This window comes from Simochromis diagramma, unplaced genomic scaffold (assembly GCF_900408965.1).
Source record: "Simochromis diagramma unplaced genomic scaffold, fSimDia1.1 OVJJ01000596.1, whole genome shotgun sequence".
Lineage (NCBI taxonomy): Eukaryota > Metazoa > Chordata > Actinopteri > Cichliformes > Cichlidae > Simochromis > Simochromis diagramma.
Genome location: NW_024387245.1, coordinates 23,591,529 through 23,608,043, shown reverse-complemented (window position 1 = coordinate 23,608,043; position 16,515 = coordinate 23,591,529). Strand labels below are relative to the sequence as shown.

Genomic DNA, 16,515 nt, shown 5'->3' with positions numbered 1-16,515 from the left:
ATAGAGCTTAAGTTGGCATGTGTAGATGGCAGGGCGGATTTTGTTAACTGACAGTGGTTTCTGGAAGTATTCCTGGGCCCATTTAGTAATGTCAGTGACACACATGCCGATGAGTGATGCAGTGTTGTATTAGGGCCCGAAGACCACAGGCATTCAATAGTCTCTGGCCTTGTCCCTTAGAGAAATCCAGTTTCTCTAAATCTTTTGATTATATTATGTACTGCATGAGAGTGAGACTTGCAAAGCCTTTCCAATTTGATGTTGAGGAGCATTGTTTTTGAAGTATCCACAATCTTTACAAACACTATTTCACAGACTGGAGCCTCTGCCCTAAGACATCCCTTTTATAGCTAATCATATTACATGCTACCTGATATCAGTTAAGTTAATTACTTGCTAGGTATTCTCCCAGTTTAATCTATTTGAACTTCAGAACTGAAGAAGGATGAGAGATGAAACGTCCTCAAGAAACTTGAAATCCAGACGCTTTTCTGTCCAAGCTCCTTAGACCTTTTTGAACTTCCTTGACTTGTCAGCCATTTTTTGCCCCATGCCAACATTTTTGGGAGATGTAGCAGGCTTCTGAAATGACCTCATTTGGTGGATAAAGGTGTACAATTTCTCAGTTTAAACCTTTATGTTATTTATGTTCTGTTGTGAACAAAAATGGGCCGTAATGCATTAAAAGTAACACATTACTGTAATACGATTACTTTTATCAAGTAATGAGTAAACTAAAGGATTACTATTTCAAAAAAGAAATTAAGACCTGAACTCTTCCACAGCATGCATTTTTAATTTCTCTTTGATATTTGGCCATATTGGGGCCCGATGAATGTAAAAACAAAGAATAACCAGAATTTTTTTTACCTGATTTTTGTTTCTAAGAAAAATGAGATCCACATATCAGGATATTCATTTAAAATGTCGATATAACAGTAGCTGTATAATGTCCTCGTAAGTGGATATCAGGTCCTTGTAGAGCAAAATTGAGTATTTTGGTCTAAATAACCCAAAATGTGATGTCCACATACGTGAACGCCAGGTCCTAGGAGGTTAAAATACTCTTACTTTTCCGTAAGCATGCTGCGTTACTAAACCGTGATTTTGTTTGTGAGAGTGTTTCATGACAATGATGTACGAACGTGCAACGTCCGTGGCAGCAATAGACATGTGTAGATCAACAATGGATGATACGGAGTGCGGGAGAGAGTACGACCATGCAGCGTTTAAGCTTGGAAGTACTGACATTACTTTGAGTTTAATTTCGTAAAAAGGGACATTAACATCCGCTGTACACTCTGCGTGGGAAGAAAACTTCTTTCTGCAGCAAAAAATGAAACTTCAAATCTGAGCAAGTACCGGGCACGCTGCCACGGGAATGTGAAATTCACAGAGAAACTCCGGATCCCCCACTGACATAACCACTGCAACCCCAGGCAAACCTCCACCCGCCCCACTCCTGCTAAACAGGTGAAAATAGATTTAATGAATCTTTGATTTTATTTATTTACTGCTGTGTTTTACTTGCATCTATTTGAAAGAGTGAGTATAAACACAAAACACTGTTTTTATTTTATATGCTGGAATATGCAGCAAATATAGGTTTAAATGTTAAACAAATTCTTCAAGTCAAAGACTGTTGCCTATAATTTCAATTTTGCTTGATGCATAAAGTTAAAAGATTAAAACTAATAAAACAAGTTTGAAAAAGGGACTTTTTTCATCATACTGGTTCATGTAATTTGAAAGAATCTTAGTTTTCATTTTGTTCAAATTTAAAGAGGTTCTGGAATTTGGGTTGCATATCTGTTGTGTTATATACAATTCCCAATGACAAAACCTTTTCATACTTGTGTTTTTTAGTAAATGTGTAGTCCAGATTTGTAAGTATTGAGGAACGTACAATTATCCTATATAAGCCACTTAAGGACAGCTACTCATCTCTATTTTTTATGATGTAGAAACCTTCTGATATTTATAATTAACTTACATTACCAAACATATCTGTTTATGAATAACAGGTACGCAGAGGTTTCTGAACATATTGTTGTACTATGACAAAAGTAAGCATTATCCACTGTTCTTCAGGAGTCAGTAATCAAAGTACATCCAGCTCAGAACAGACTGTCCTACCTGCAGAAGAAGCAGCTGTACAAGAGAAGGGTATGCTTCAGAAATCCACAAAACATTTTATCTCAAAATGACAGAAAATGAGTCAATTTAAATATCTGTACATGACTAACACGTTTATGACCAATGTAAACAAATTCCAGACAATTTTGCTTTTGTTACATTTTTTAACACTTACTGTGTAAGCCATTTAAATGTTTTTAATTATATGTATAAAATATCTCTTTTTTTTTATTTATAAAATGACAGTGTGAAAACCTTATGTGCATGTGTAGCTAATGTTACCAAACCTGCTTAGAAATAACAAATGTGCTGAGATTCTGAACATATTGTACTGTGATAGAAGTATGTATTATCCACTTTTTCCTCAGGAGCAACTAATCAGAATACACCCAGCTCAGAGCAGCCTACCACACCGGCAGAAAAGGCACTTGTGCAAGAAAAGGGTATGCTTAAAACCAAAACAATATATTTAATCTCAAAATAATAGGAAGTGAGTAGTTTGCTCTTTATTTTGTATAACACTACTATTTTTTTCACCATAAACTATATCTGTTGTGTTATCTATAATTCTCAGTGACAAAAAAATCTCACATTGATGTTTGTTAGTAAATGTGTAGTTGAGATGTTTTAAGTTTTGAAGATCCTACAGCCAACCTATGTTAAGCCATTTAAGTCCAGCTAGTCGTCTTTATTTTATTATCTATAGTTCATGATGTTCTTATACTTTTTAATTAACTTACATTACCAAATATGTCTGTTTGTGAATAACGAGTATGTTGAGGTTTCTGAACATAATGTTGCAATAAGATAAAAGTATTTTCTTTTCTTCAGGAGTCAGTAATCAAAGTACATCCAGTTCAGAACAGACTGTCCTACCTGCAGAAGAAGCAGCTGTACAAGAGAAGGGTATGCCTCAGAAATCCACGAAACATATCATCTCAAAATGAAAGAAACAAGAGACCATTTAAATTATATTTGCACAACATGACTAAAAACATTTTAATTACATTTAAATTGAATAATAATAAATTGAGTAATTTAATACTTTTATAAGACATTTTCTGTCTTTTTGAGAACTTGTGATCACCCTGTGTAAATAAGTGCAATTTTTTCATCATATGTGATATGTTTAGACAAGATAAACTTGCTTTCATGATAAAATACCAATCAATCAGGAGCCAGGAATCACAGTACATCAATCTCAGAGCAGACTGACTCGCCAAGAGGAAAAGGACCTGGAAGAAACAAGGGTGTGCTTCAGAAAACTACATCTAATTCTGAAAGTGAGATCATATAAACTGATATTTGATGTATATTGTTTTAGAAAATACAGTTAAAAAAATCTAATTTTAAAGTGGTCATAAGTAAGACAACTTAAACATAACAAAGCTTGGAGATCTAAAATTTTCTGCATTTTATTTAAAGCTGACATATTGGCACCCAGAGGTTGAAAACCAACACTATTGGAAACTATTGATGAAATAATCTAGCATTTACTTTCAGCTGAGAGGGGCAGTGATGCAAAGGAAGACATCATATTTAACATCATTCTGCTGGGACAAACTGGGACTGGAAAGAGTGCCTCTGCAAACACCATCCTGACTGCTGGGAAGCGCCACAAGGACAAAGGCCAGGGTTTTGAAGCCAAGCCAAGCTCCATACCAATCACCACCAAGTGTAAGGACAAAATAATCGAGATATGTGGAACAAAAGTTAGACTGGTCGACACCCCAGACTTCTTTTATGAAGATAAACCTATAGAGGAGGCACAGGTAGAAGAGTGTAAGAGGTACTGTCAGGAAGGGCAGTGTGTGACGTTACTTGTGATGCAGCTGGGCAGGTTCACAGATGGTGAAATAGGAATATTAGAGAAACTGGAAGACAAGCTTGGCTGGAAAATCAGGAAAAACACAATTGTCCTATTTACACATGGAGATGATTTGAAAGGCACAGTGGATCAGTTTATCGGCAACAGGAGTTATCTCAAGCACATTGTGGAATCTTGTAACAATCGTTACCATGTATTCAATAACAACTCCAAGGATACTAAACAAGTCAGGGAGCTCTTTGATAAATTTCATGAAGAAAGCTTTTTAAACTCAAAACCACATTCACAGTGCCCTTTATTCTAGCTACTGCTGATTCAGGGGTGTGAAGTGCAATTTTCTGATGGCATGTGAACTAATTTTACATTAAACCTAGATATCATGATTTGCCATTTTGTTTCATCTTGAATATTTAGCCAAACTGAAAGGACATTAGTAAACAATGTATAATTTTTCATCAGACTGCCAAAGTTGGTGATACAACCTCTAGCTCTTATGTATGTATATGAAATAGTGCAGTCAGTTATAAAGACTAACTTTAAAAGACTTAGAAACATGTTGAGGAGAGCTTGCTGTGAAATTAAAGTGGTTCCTAAGCAACATACAGATTAAATGTTTATGAATAAATTGAATACATTTTTGATTTTATTTACCTATTTTTTTCTGTGAATGATGTTTGGACAACACAAAAGACTTCAAACAGGAAATGCAGTGAAAAATAAATTATACAAAACACTCACATAGCCTTAACACATGTTAAAGCTATAATATGCTTCTACTTATTCCATTACTGGCTCATTAGTGTGTTCTCGAGTTTTTGCTGAAATGAGCATTGGGGAAGTGAAAACAAACTGAAAAAATAGAAGCTTCAAACTTCTACTTTCCACTGTGTAATCATATGAAAAGTTGTAGCTTTTTATGTTTGTAGCCTGATAATTCGAATTTCATTAGATCTGACTGTTCTCCCTTCCATATCACATCTACCTCAGTGCTTTTTCTCTAGCTCAGTGAATTCCTCTCTAGTCCCTAAATGGATCTTTCAGGCCAAAGCCGCCTTCTAAAAATGCATGGGCATCTGGTATTCTAATGATAGCTTGTTTTACTAAACAATAAATGTACCAATAGCATACAGAATAAATAGGCTAAACACAAATAAAAGTTATTATTCAGAGGACAAAGGTGACACGTGGCCGTTTGTAATATGCAGATGTTTGTCAATTTAAACATACATTCAGTTTCTCCTCTGAATGTGCAATGAATGTAGTATTGTAGAAAAAAAGTCATCAACATATACATTATCATTTGGCATTAATATTCTCACTGTTCATTTTTTTTTCTTGTTTCTGTGCAATAAACTGCCACTGCTACCTGTACTCTTGCTCATGAACACATTCATTTATGATAACATTACTACTACCATCAGTGAAAAGGTACTGTTAACCGTACTACTTTATTTTGCAATGGACATGTAACTGTGTATGAATATTTTGCTAAAACTGTCAGAAGGAGTGCCTGAACTAGAAAAAAGAATGTTTGCAAAAGTTAATCAAACATCACTATCATCAGCTAGCTATAAAATAATAGACCATTATTAGCCAACACTTTAAAGTCTTTGTTATATTTGTCAGAAAGCAATGGTTGAAATTATGTTTTTTTACCTAATAAAAAATGTTGCATAAACAGCTGATGAAACCAAATCGATCCTGATATTATGCATAGTGAAAAAATAGAATATGCTTCTAAGTTAGTAAACCATCTGTCTGGATTAGTCTCAGCCAACTGGAATGTTCACTGTACAATTTCTTAGGTGTTTGCCATTTCTTTCAACATTTCTTTTAACACAGTAGGTTAGTTTGACAATTTCAGAAACATATGTGGTAAAGATAGTGTTGCTCAATGGCCGCGCCAAGTCATAGAGAGCAGATACTGCTTCCTGCTAATACTGAAATAACAACAATAGGCAGTGGCTCTGAGTTACTGATGAAAGTGCATCTCAGAAACAGTTTACTGATAATGAGGAAGCTTCAATAGGCCACAGACTTAATTTTGTGGGAACACCTGGATATTAGGTATAAATATAATTTGTCTAAAAGTAATTTTAGGTAATGAATTATTTCTTAAACAAACATAATCATAACTTTACTATTACTTAATAATGAATGCATAACTTACCCTTTTATATAAACTACAAGGCTAAGTACAAACAATAGTTAGCTTTAGAAAAAACAAACACCATTTGTTAAGAGAACAAGGGCGACACCTGGTGGTGATGGGTCTGAGTGAAGTACATACAGTATCTCACAAAAGTGAGTACAAGTATACCCCTCACATTTTTGTTATATCTTTTCATAACAAAACATTGAAAATATGACACTTTGATACAATGTAAAGTAGTCAGTGTACAGCTTGTATAACACTGTACAAAACTGAGTACACCCCTAAGTGAAAATGGCTTATTGTGCCCAATTAGCCATTTTCACTTCTGGTGTCATGTGAAGTCTAACACGGCACATAGTGGCAAATACTTCTCTGAGGATCTGAAAAAAGGATTGTTACTCTACATAAAGATGACCTAGGCTATGAGAATATTGCCAAAACCCTGAAACTGAGCTGCAGCACGGTGGCCAAAACCATGCAGTTTAACAGGACAGGTTCCACTCAGAACAAACCTCAACATGGTCGACCAAAGAAGCTGAGTGCACATGCTCAGTGTCATACCCAGAGGTTGTCTTTTGTAAGATAGGTGTATGAGTGCTGCCAGCATTACTGCCGAGGTTGAAGGTGTGGAGGGTCAGCCTGTCAGCGCTCAGACCATATGCCGCACACTGCATCACGTGGCTGTCGTCCATGAAGGAAGTGTCTTCTAAAGATAATGCACAAGAAAGCCTGCAAACAGTTTGCTGAAGACAAACAGACTAAGGACATGGATTAGCTGTGGCCTGATGAGACCAAGATAAACTGATTTGGTTCAGATGGTGTCAGGGTGTGTGGTGGCAAACAGGTGAGGAGTACAAAGACTGGCTGATTGGGACCCACACCCAGTTTCACACCTTGGCTCAGGCGATTAGAGGATCATCAGGGGGTCCTTTTGTCCCTCTGTGGGGGGATACTCCCACTAGGTTTATATCTGGGACTCTCCACCATTTGACCTTAGAACTGAAGAAGCTTCTCGGATGAGAGGTGAAACGTCTTCAAGCAACCGAAAGAAGTACAGACGCTTTTCTTTGCAAGCTCCTTTGAGTACAAAGACAAGTGTGTCTTGCCTACAGTCAAGCATGGTGGTGGGATGTCATTGTTTGGGGCTGCATGAGTAATGTTGGCACTGAGGATCTACAGTTAGTTGAGGGAACCATGAATGCCAACATGTAATGTGACATGTACTGAAGCAGAGTATTCTTCCTTCCCTTATTCCCTTCCTTCAGAAACTGGGCCACAGGACAGTATTCCAGTTCTTGGTACAAGTAACTTACCAGATGCAGCTGATTTGTTTTTTTTTTATATGGTTTAATTTGTTAAAGTTTGTTTGTTTTTAAGTGGGCATGTGCCCCTGCCTTGCTCCCACCAATATCAACTGTGTCTGAAATCACTCACTCCTCACTTAACAGAACATGAGTGGTGGGCAATTAATTTTCCCTAGGGGTCCCATGAGAAACTGGGATTGTTGGGACCAATATGCTGCACTCAGTTCCACTCGGTGTTAATTTTAAATCTTTATAAACTGCTACTGGTAATAGTAGATGTTACAATTAGAAATTGTAAAATTAAATTAATGCGATTTACATGTAATTACATAATAGATGTCTTCACTGTTCTTCACTGCTCCCCAGAAAGTGGAATTTCTGATAAAACCAAAACTGAAATTTTACAATACAAATAACATTTACTCATATATCCATGAGTAAATGGTTAGGTTATTTCTCGTTAACGCAAATATTTAGTCAGCCACTCGGGATCGGGGAAGATTGGTGATTTAAGACATTTTAAATGTGGCATGGTTTTTCATAACAGAGGTCAGGGTAGAATGCCCAAACTTTTGGAGCTGACTGTAACGAAACAACAACTTGTTACAACTAAGGTATCCTCAAGAGCATCTCTGAATGCACAATATGTCAAACGTTGAAGCAGATGGGTTACAGCAGCAGAAGACCAGATTGGGTGCCACTCCTGACAGCTAAGAACAGGAAACTGCTACAATTCACACAGGCTCACAAAATTTTGACAGTAGAGGTTTGGAAAAATGTTGCCTGGCCTGATGAATCGCAATTTTTGCTGGAACGTTTGGATGTCAGGGTCATAGTTTGGTGTAAATGCATGAAACCATGGATCTATTCATTTTACATATGAGTATTTGAAATAAATCACAGAACTGTTACAGTACTTACCACGGAGCGTGTGCTCAGGAAATCCGGTCTCTGTTGTTACCACAAACTGCCACATGAGGGCGCTCAAGTAGAACACGGATGATTTACAAAGCATTTTTACAAAGTGATTTACACAAGACAAACAAATATGGAAGCCCGTTTCCACCACACAAAAAAATGTAAAGTTTTGAGTTAATAAGTCGAAATTTCGAGAAAAGTAACTCAAAATTTCAAGTTAGCTCTGCCAATCAGTAATCTACATGGAAAGCACACTCAAAACTGGATCGCAACAAATTGGCGCTTTCGAGAGTACGTTTGGTGATATTAACGCCATGTGATTCAGCTAATAACACAAGGATTTCATCATTTGTGAAGCCACACTGAAAATAATCAGCAATTTCTGCATTCATGACTGGCTGTAATACTGGTAGCTTAGCTGTAGCATTTGTAGCTGAGGGCTTCAGCTTCTGGGTAACAAGGAAATGACGAACTCAAAATTTCGAATTAATAACTCAAAATTTGGAGAAAAGTCAGTCAAAGTTTTGAGTTATTAACGTGAAATTTCAAGAAAAGTAAGTCGAAATTTTGAGAAAATAACTAGAAATTTTAAGTTATTTTTTCAAAAAAAAAATTTTTTTTAAAAAAAGCATCCATAACTCAAAATTTCGAGTTTTGGATGCTTTTTTTTTGTGGCAGAAACGGGCTTCCATACCTCCATACTAGCAGATCATGAAAATCATATGAAAGATTAAAACAGCAGAAGTAACATTTATCATCAATTTAAAAGGAGATTTAAAAAATGACTAAAATAAGAGGGGAAACTGGGAAAGCTTTAAAAGAGTTGATATCTGTGCGAAGCTTTATCTGAACCGCTTCACTGCAACTGTTAAATCAACCACCAGAAGGCGACGGAAAGCCTGTCGCTTGATGTCGCGTCATCGTTCAGTCTCAATTCAAAGATTATTCATGATAGAAAGACGGATCACTCCGATCATTTATTTAATTATTTTTCAACTTTCTCTTTATAGATTTTGTCGTTTTAAAACTGTAATTGCAGTAAGTTATTTCCTATAAATATTTAGAAGTTAATGTTTGACCCAAATGTTGAACACATCTGCCTTTTTCTGTGGGAAACAGTCTTGGAATATCTGAGTAACTAGAATAAAGAAAGTGATCTTTATCACAAGTAAGTGGGGAATTTTCAGTCATCATGGCCGGCGTCAACAGAGGCAGCCAAACACTAAATCTATGTGAGTGGAACATAATTAACTACAGAAACAAGAGCAATGCACCAGTAATATCACACTGATTAAGAGCCTGTAGTGTGCACTACTCTAGAAAAGAAATTCACAGCATGTGACAATAAACTTCTTCCTTTTTTTTTTTCTGATCCATCAAACCTTTCACCAGAATGTTCCCTGAATAGTCTTGTCAACGCCACCATGCTTTTGATGAGATGTTAGGGCAAAATTACATGTATTGTTTATTTATTTGTGCTAAATCTGACTGCAAAGTAGGCTATAATTTGGTTAGGCCAGCCACTGTAGATCTGAAACATTTTATGATATGCTGCACCTCAGGGGCTGAAAAAAATATCTTGTATCCTGCAGTTTTATCAGTTATAAAAACAATAAAAAGGGATTCCATGTGAAATAAAGATACACATCATCCACACAAGAGCGTCAACAAATTCATCTTTGGATATTTGTTTCAACAAATGATAATTTCACTGTAATTTCACTCAATATTTTCACCTGGAAATCCATGACGTACCAGCAGCAGTTGACAGTCCCAGAACCATTAAACTATGAGGTTTATGAAGATGACAAAGTGTTGTAGCTACTTAACAAAAAAAAGGGAAGAAAAAAACAGTATTTCATATATTTGTGCATTTTAATTTAGAGAACTGGAACATTATAGGCTGGAACCGAAAAATAAAACCAATAAAAAATAAAAAAATAAAAACTTAAATGAACTAATCAAAGAAATGAAGGAGGCTTCATCTTTTCACCAAACGATCTTTGATTGTCATCCTTCCGCTCCGGCTCGTTTTGATGTCGTCAGCAGTGAGCGACGGGACAGCAGGCAGGCAGACGGCAGAGATGGCTGCTCCCGGGGAGCGGAGCGGTGGCGGACGGAGCACCGGCTGTCCGCGGGCGGTGAAGTCGTGGTGGCGCCTCGCGGTGCTTCTCCTCTCCGTGTCCTCCCTGCCGGCGGTCTCGGCGTTGGTGGAGGGTCTGTACTGTGGGAAGGAGGTGTGCTACGACGTGCTCGGTGTCACTCGGGAGACCTCCAAGTCGGATATCGCCCGGGCTTACCGTCAACTGGCCCGGCGGTACCACCCGGACCGGTTCAGGCCGGGGGAGCCGGGCTTGGAGGGGGAGACCCAGGAATCTGCACACACCAAGTTCCTGCTCATCGCGACCGCGTACGAGACGTTAAAGGTTCGTCCGAGAGTGTGGGAAGTTTGAAAGCTTTACAGTGTTTTTTTGTTTTGTTTTGTTTTTTAATTTCCTCATAAAAGTTTCATTTGTTGTAATATCCACCGGAAACTATTTGTGCCATCATGTCTATTTGATCCAATCTTGTATTACCTCAAACTGTGCTGCAGGTTTAATTCTTCACTGCTCTGATAGTCCTAAAATAGACATGAAGTCAGCTTGTGCTTCCGATCCTGTAATATATCCTCTGATATTTGACCGTCTTAATAGCGCTCCACTATTTTTAAGTTATTTTTATTTCCATATTTGTAACCTTGAACTTTTCTAGAGTAACCTTGCATGATTCATACTCCAAAAACTGGGCCTTTGTGCTGGTCAGTTCATCCTGTAAGCAAAGAGCTGTCTCTTTAAGGCCATTTGTCCAAAAAGCTAACTTTCCTCTGATTGGCCAGCTTCCAGAAGTCTGCAGAGGGGTAGAGACTTGTGCTTTAGAGTTGGGATATATTCAAACCTATAAGCAGAAGTTTCGCTTTTAAACCCATTACAAAAACATGTTTAAACAAAATAAATCTTTAAAACATGACAGGTTTTAAAGTAATAACGTGGTAAAAAGCTTCAGACAGCTGGGCAAGGAGCACAAACAAATTAAATGCATGCAATACAAGCACTGATATTTTCTGATAACAGATTTTATCAAAACTGGGGCTTACAGAGGTCGTCTCTGAGTATTCTGAGTGTCCGACTCTTTATTTCTTGTATTCTGGTGAATTTTTGTGCAACAGTTTGTACAGATTTATGCATCCATGTACAAATTTATGAAAAATGTATTTCTTTAGGTAAAGGAAAACACAAAAATTAGACACCACTTGTCAAATTAAAGAAAAAAATAAGTATAATGCAGGCATTCTCTGTCATTTTCACATAAATGAGTCACATGAACATGAATATTGTTTACTTTTCTCATTAAATATTATCAGAGCTGACACATGCATAAACATGATGTATTTCATAGCTGATTTACACCCATGTTCAAAACTTTAAAAGTTGCCGCACATACGTGTATTTTTAGGACTCATGTTCATCTCGACTTTGTTATTAATAAGTTGTGAGCTGAAAGGCCTGACATTTCATCATCCGGCTGTTCATTTTATTGGTAGTTACTATAGAGATAAAGTACATAATCTTAAATTCAACACCTTTGTCATTTACATTCAACCAGAGTCTAGAGTTGCAGGTAAAGTTTAATAATCACAATCAATTGCATAAAGTTCAGTAAAAAAAAAAAAGAAGAAAAAAATAGAATAAAATAAAATGTATTGAACAGTTTAAAATTATTTCTGTAATTGACCTCAGTGTTGCTTTTAACGAAAAATGTAATTTTTTAAGAACTAATCATTTGTTCCATGTTATACTCTATCCACTGGCGTATGCTCTATTGCCAAAAGTCACGCATCCAAATCATTGAATTCAAATGTTCCAGTTGTTGCCATGTCAGTGGATGTTGAGGCGGACAGTTCAGAGAGATCAACAACTTACTGTAGCATCAAACGCTGCAGACCTTCAAACTTCATGTGGTCTTCAGATTAACTCATGAACAGTGTGTAGAGAACTTCATGGAATAGGTTTCCATGGCTGAGCAGCCTCATCCAAGCCTAACATCACCCAGCATGATGCAAACCGTGGGATGCAAGTGAAAGGGACCCTCAATGCTTCAGCGCTGACTTCGCACCAGTGCCTAAAGCAAGGTTGATGTGGAAGAACTTGACTGCCCCTCGCAGAGTCCAGACCTCCACCTGACAAAACACTTTTGTGATGAGTTGATTGTTACAGTAAATTTTTCAGTGCAGGAGAACTGGCTGATAAAGAGTTAGGACGGGTACTGTAGCTTTATTTTATTTGAAAGAAACACATTTAGTGTCCAGTGATCTGTCAGATTATAAAATTATAAAAGCAATTTCTGCCAGTTAATGTGCTCTAATATATGCTTTATATTGACTGACAGAGAAAATGAAATGCAGCATGAGAGGAGTAGGATGAGTGGAAACCAGTATTTGACCCAGAGCTTGTTAGCTCTCCTAAGACAGAAAACCAGTATTTTCCTCACTCCAGATTAACAAACTCAGTTCTCATAGGTGTTTTAATTCTTGGAGGAATTAAAACCTGCTGATCTTTGTGTGTGCAGGATGAGGACACGCGGCGGGACTACGACTACATGCTGGACCACCCTGAGGAGTACTACCAGCACTACTATGCCTACTATCGCCGACGGCTCGCTCCCAAAGTGGACGTCCGGGTCGTCGTCCTGGTCACCATTTGTGCCATCTCAATCTTCCAGGTAAGACCGCATACTGAGTAAGCCAGGTGATATTGAGTAAGCCATGGTTTGCTGAACATCATCTGACTTATTTACAAACCTGTTCCCATCTCTCTGCAGTACTACAGCTGGCACAGCAGCTACAACGAGGCCATCAACTACCTGATGACCGTTCCCAAGTACCGCATCCAGGCCACGGAGATCGCCAAGCAGCAAGGCCTCCTCAACCGCACCAAGGAAAAAGGCAAGAACCGACGCTCCAAGGAGGAGATCCGGGAGCAGGAGGAAGAGGTGATCCGCGACATCATCAAAAACAAGATAGACATCAAAGGGGGTTACCAGAAGCCCAACCTGTCGGACATCCTGCTGTGTCAGATCGTGCTCTTCCCGTACTACCTGACCTACTACGTGGCGTGGTACGTGTCCTGGGTGTACCGCTTCACCATCTGCAGAGAGGAGTATGGAGATGAGGAGAAGCTCTACATCATCAGGTCAGCTCAGGCTTAAGCAACAATATGAATGCCGGGATGAATGACATGAAACATGTTTAGAAGTTTCTCACCTTGCTTTATCCTCAGGAGGTACATGAAGCTGTCCCAGACTCAGTTTGACCGCCTGGAGGAAAGCACCAAGCGGACCTTCCTGGACAAACAGCTCTGGATCAAAGAAAACTTCGAGGTTGGTCGCAGTCAATTCTTTCTTTTGCTTCTTCCCTCCTACAGCCTCCTCCTTGGATATTCCTGGTATGTTTTTAGTTTCTTCGTCCTTACTTACTTCATGAATAAAAGCTAATCCAGCTCCATCCTTTAAAGGCAGCTGGTGTTAGTTTGACCACAGGTCTTTCAGGTGTTGCACAGACTTGCAGCTGGTGATGATGGACCTTGTCCTTTTCTGCAGCCTCAGTAAACTCTGCATAGCAGGGCCAGGTTAAGACTACAGTCAGCAGCTGCAGTCTAAGACAGTGGTGCTCTACATCCAAACTGTGAGATGAAAGATTTGAAACAGTTTAATGATATCAGGGAATCACCTGACAGAAAGGAATGGAACTAGCCAGACTGGACTTTCAAAGTAAAGGCTATTGCATACCGGTGATTGGTCAGATTAGTTTATTCAGATCGCTGCAAATTCATCCAATAAAATTATGTCTGTGTGAGCGTCTTTTACGTGTCTGATGTGTAAATACCTTAAGAGTGTGGCAGCTTTCCAGAAATCAGTCATGTTGTTGTCGTGTAGTCAGCATCTTTCAGCAGTTACTCCTGACCAGTCAGAAACAAACCTACCTGTAGCTCCTGCTTCCAGCTTCACCTCTTTTGCCCGTGCAGAATTCTTAGACCCAATAGCTGTGATGGGAAGAGCTTTGGTACAGCCTTATGGTTTCAGATACTGCATCCTCTGTCAATATATTAGCCCTTCGAGGATCCTAGTGGGACATTTTGTGCCATTCCGTTTTTTATTTTTATCCTATTTTCGCTGTGCTGAATTAATTTAGCGAATATTTGTTCAGTTCCATACATTATCTTAAAATGTATTTGTCTTTCAGGTGTACAGAAAAGAGCAGGAGGAGGAGATGAAGGTGAAGATGGCAACCGACACGAGGATGAAGCGGTACCGCCGCTGGATGAAGAACGAGGGGCCGGGCCGGCTGACCTTCATCGACGACTGAGCGGCACAGAAAGCATCCTCGATGACAGACACGCCTGCCTCGGTGCCAACACACACACAGAGGGACGCCGCGCTGTGTGAGAAACGTACCTGTACAGAAAGATTATATAGCAGAGATATTTTCATAGCATTCGGGCCTCTGACAGGACGACGGAGGGAATAAACTGTGAGCTGAAGCTTGAGATTTTCAGTAATTTTTTTATATCATGGCTATTTTTTATTATGTTTTTGTTTTCCAAACTAAGTAGAGGGAAGTTTAATAATGATTCAGTAATTTTTTTTATTAGTATTTTTGGTTTTCTCCTGCTGGTAAAAACACATTGAGTGACTTTTGGAGCCTGAGGTGTTATTAAGTGATTTTCTGTTGGATGAATAACCAGGCGGCTGCTGGTTATTATACCAAAGTGTCCTTTGGTAAGACAGCGACGGTTAGAAACATCAATCAGAAGCTGTTTGAGTGCATAAGAAACAGCTTCAGTGCGTTATTTCTTCCAGGGCTTTTCTGTCTCTGATGTGCTGCTGAAGCTTTTTTTATCTGAAGAAAATGAGACGTGGTGTTTTGGTATACATTTGTGTAAATGGAAACCAAAGTCACAGCTGCGGTTTCACAACAGCTGATCTTTGTCACCCGCTGACTCTTTTTATCATCATCATCGCTCTCCTCAGAAGTTCAGGTGGCTGCTTACTGTTTACTGCATTTCAGAGGTTGATTTTACTCTGTGTTATTTATTGTTTCCACATTTCGTTTTTTTCAGTGGCAAAGCGAAATTAAAGTCACTCTGAAATTAACCTGCCCTGTGGTTTTTGGTGTATGAACACAAGTTTTCTGAGAGCTAATCAAACACTGCAAGGAGAATGCATAAAATTGTCATGCTATATTCAGATACATCTCTACTCTATTTGACTCATCATGAGTTAAAGAGTGTCTGGTTATTTTAAGTAATTTGTGGTTAATGAAGTTGCTTCATTAACCACAAATTCAGTTCAAGTCATGCTGGCTTGCTTTCTTTTACAAACTTTAACGGAAACACTTGTTTCCTCTTTCACATGTCAGAGGGGTGGAGCTTTAAACCCTCAAGTCTGAAGTAAAGCAGCTGCTGTTTAATAGAAGTACCAGAACTGCAGTTCCTCTAATGTCCACTGGAGGCTGGCTCCAAAAGTGAATGAGTCCACAGTTAAAACAAACATGTTTATAACCTGATACTAAAAAAAACTGTTCTGAAATTAATTTCTGCCTTGAAAACAACAGCATGATTGGTCGGATATGTAGTACCAATTAGCACTGCCAAGGACGAGTCCTGATTCAAACCTCAGCTACTTGTTAACCCAGATATAATTATCAGTCAATGTCAGGCATTCGGTCATGGTGAAGACAAGGCGCTGAAGTTCAAATCGAGCATCAGAGTGATGAAGAGAGGTGATTTACCTGACTTGCATCTTTGTTGGTGTCACACAGGCTGTCTGAATATATCAGAAGCTGCTGACCTGCTGGGATTTTCCCCAAAAAACATCTCCAAGGTTTACAGAGAACGGTCAGAAAAACAGAAAATATCGAGCGGTTAAAAATGTCTTCTTGATACCAGAGACCAGAAGACAATGGCAACTCAAACAACCACTCATTACAACCATGGTATGCAGAAGAGCATCTCTGGACTACAGCAGCTGAAGACCACACTGGGTTCCACTCCTGTCACCAAAGAACAGGAAACTTTGGCATAAAAACCTTAAACATGGATCCATCCTGCCTTGTATCAACAGTTAAGGCTGGTGTTAGT

The 16,515-nt window shown here is 38.5% G+C and overlaps 2 protein-coding genes across 3 annotated transcripts; both read left to right on the top strand.

Moving 5' to 3' along the window:
* The first annotated feature begins 1,659 nt into the window (after positions 1 to 1,659).
* On the top strand, positions 1,660 to 6,974 carry LOC120747488 (GTPase IMAP family member 5-like). Of its 2 annotated transcripts, XM_040053399.1 has the most exons (5): positions 1,662 to 2,166; positions 2,505 to 2,579; positions 2,968 to 3,042; positions 3,312 to 3,419; positions 3,640 to 6,974. In XM_040053399.1, the coding sequence occupies exons 1-5, from the start codon at positions 2,058 to 2,060 to the stop codon at positions 4,266 to 4,268; spliced, it is 996 nt and encodes a 331-aa protein (XP_039909333.1). In that variant the 5' UTR covers positions 1,662 to 2,057; the 3' UTR covers positions 4,269 to 6,974. The 2 variants fall into 2 exon arrangements, with proteins under 2 accessions (XP_039909335.1, XP_039909333.1); XM_040053401.1 differs by lacking the exons at positions 2,505 to 2,579; positions 2,968 to 3,042 and having other exon boundaries at positions 1,660 to 2,166.
* Positions 6,975 to 10,362: 3,388 nt separating this feature from the next.
* dnajc25 (DnaJ (Hsp40) homolog, subfamily C, member 25) lies at positions 10,363 to 15,529 on the top strand. Its single transcript, XM_040053397.1, has 5 exons — positions 10,363 to 10,767; positions 12,947 to 13,099; positions 13,199 to 13,569; positions 13,657 to 13,756; positions 14,619 to 15,529. Exons 1-5 carry the CDS (start codon positions 10,378 to 10,380, stop codon positions 14,739 to 14,741), a joined length of 1,137 nt encoding a protein of 378 aa, XP_039909331.1. The 5' UTR covers positions 10,363 to 10,377; the 3' UTR covers positions 14,742 to 15,529.
* Positions 15,530 to 16,515: the final 986 nt, after the last annotated feature.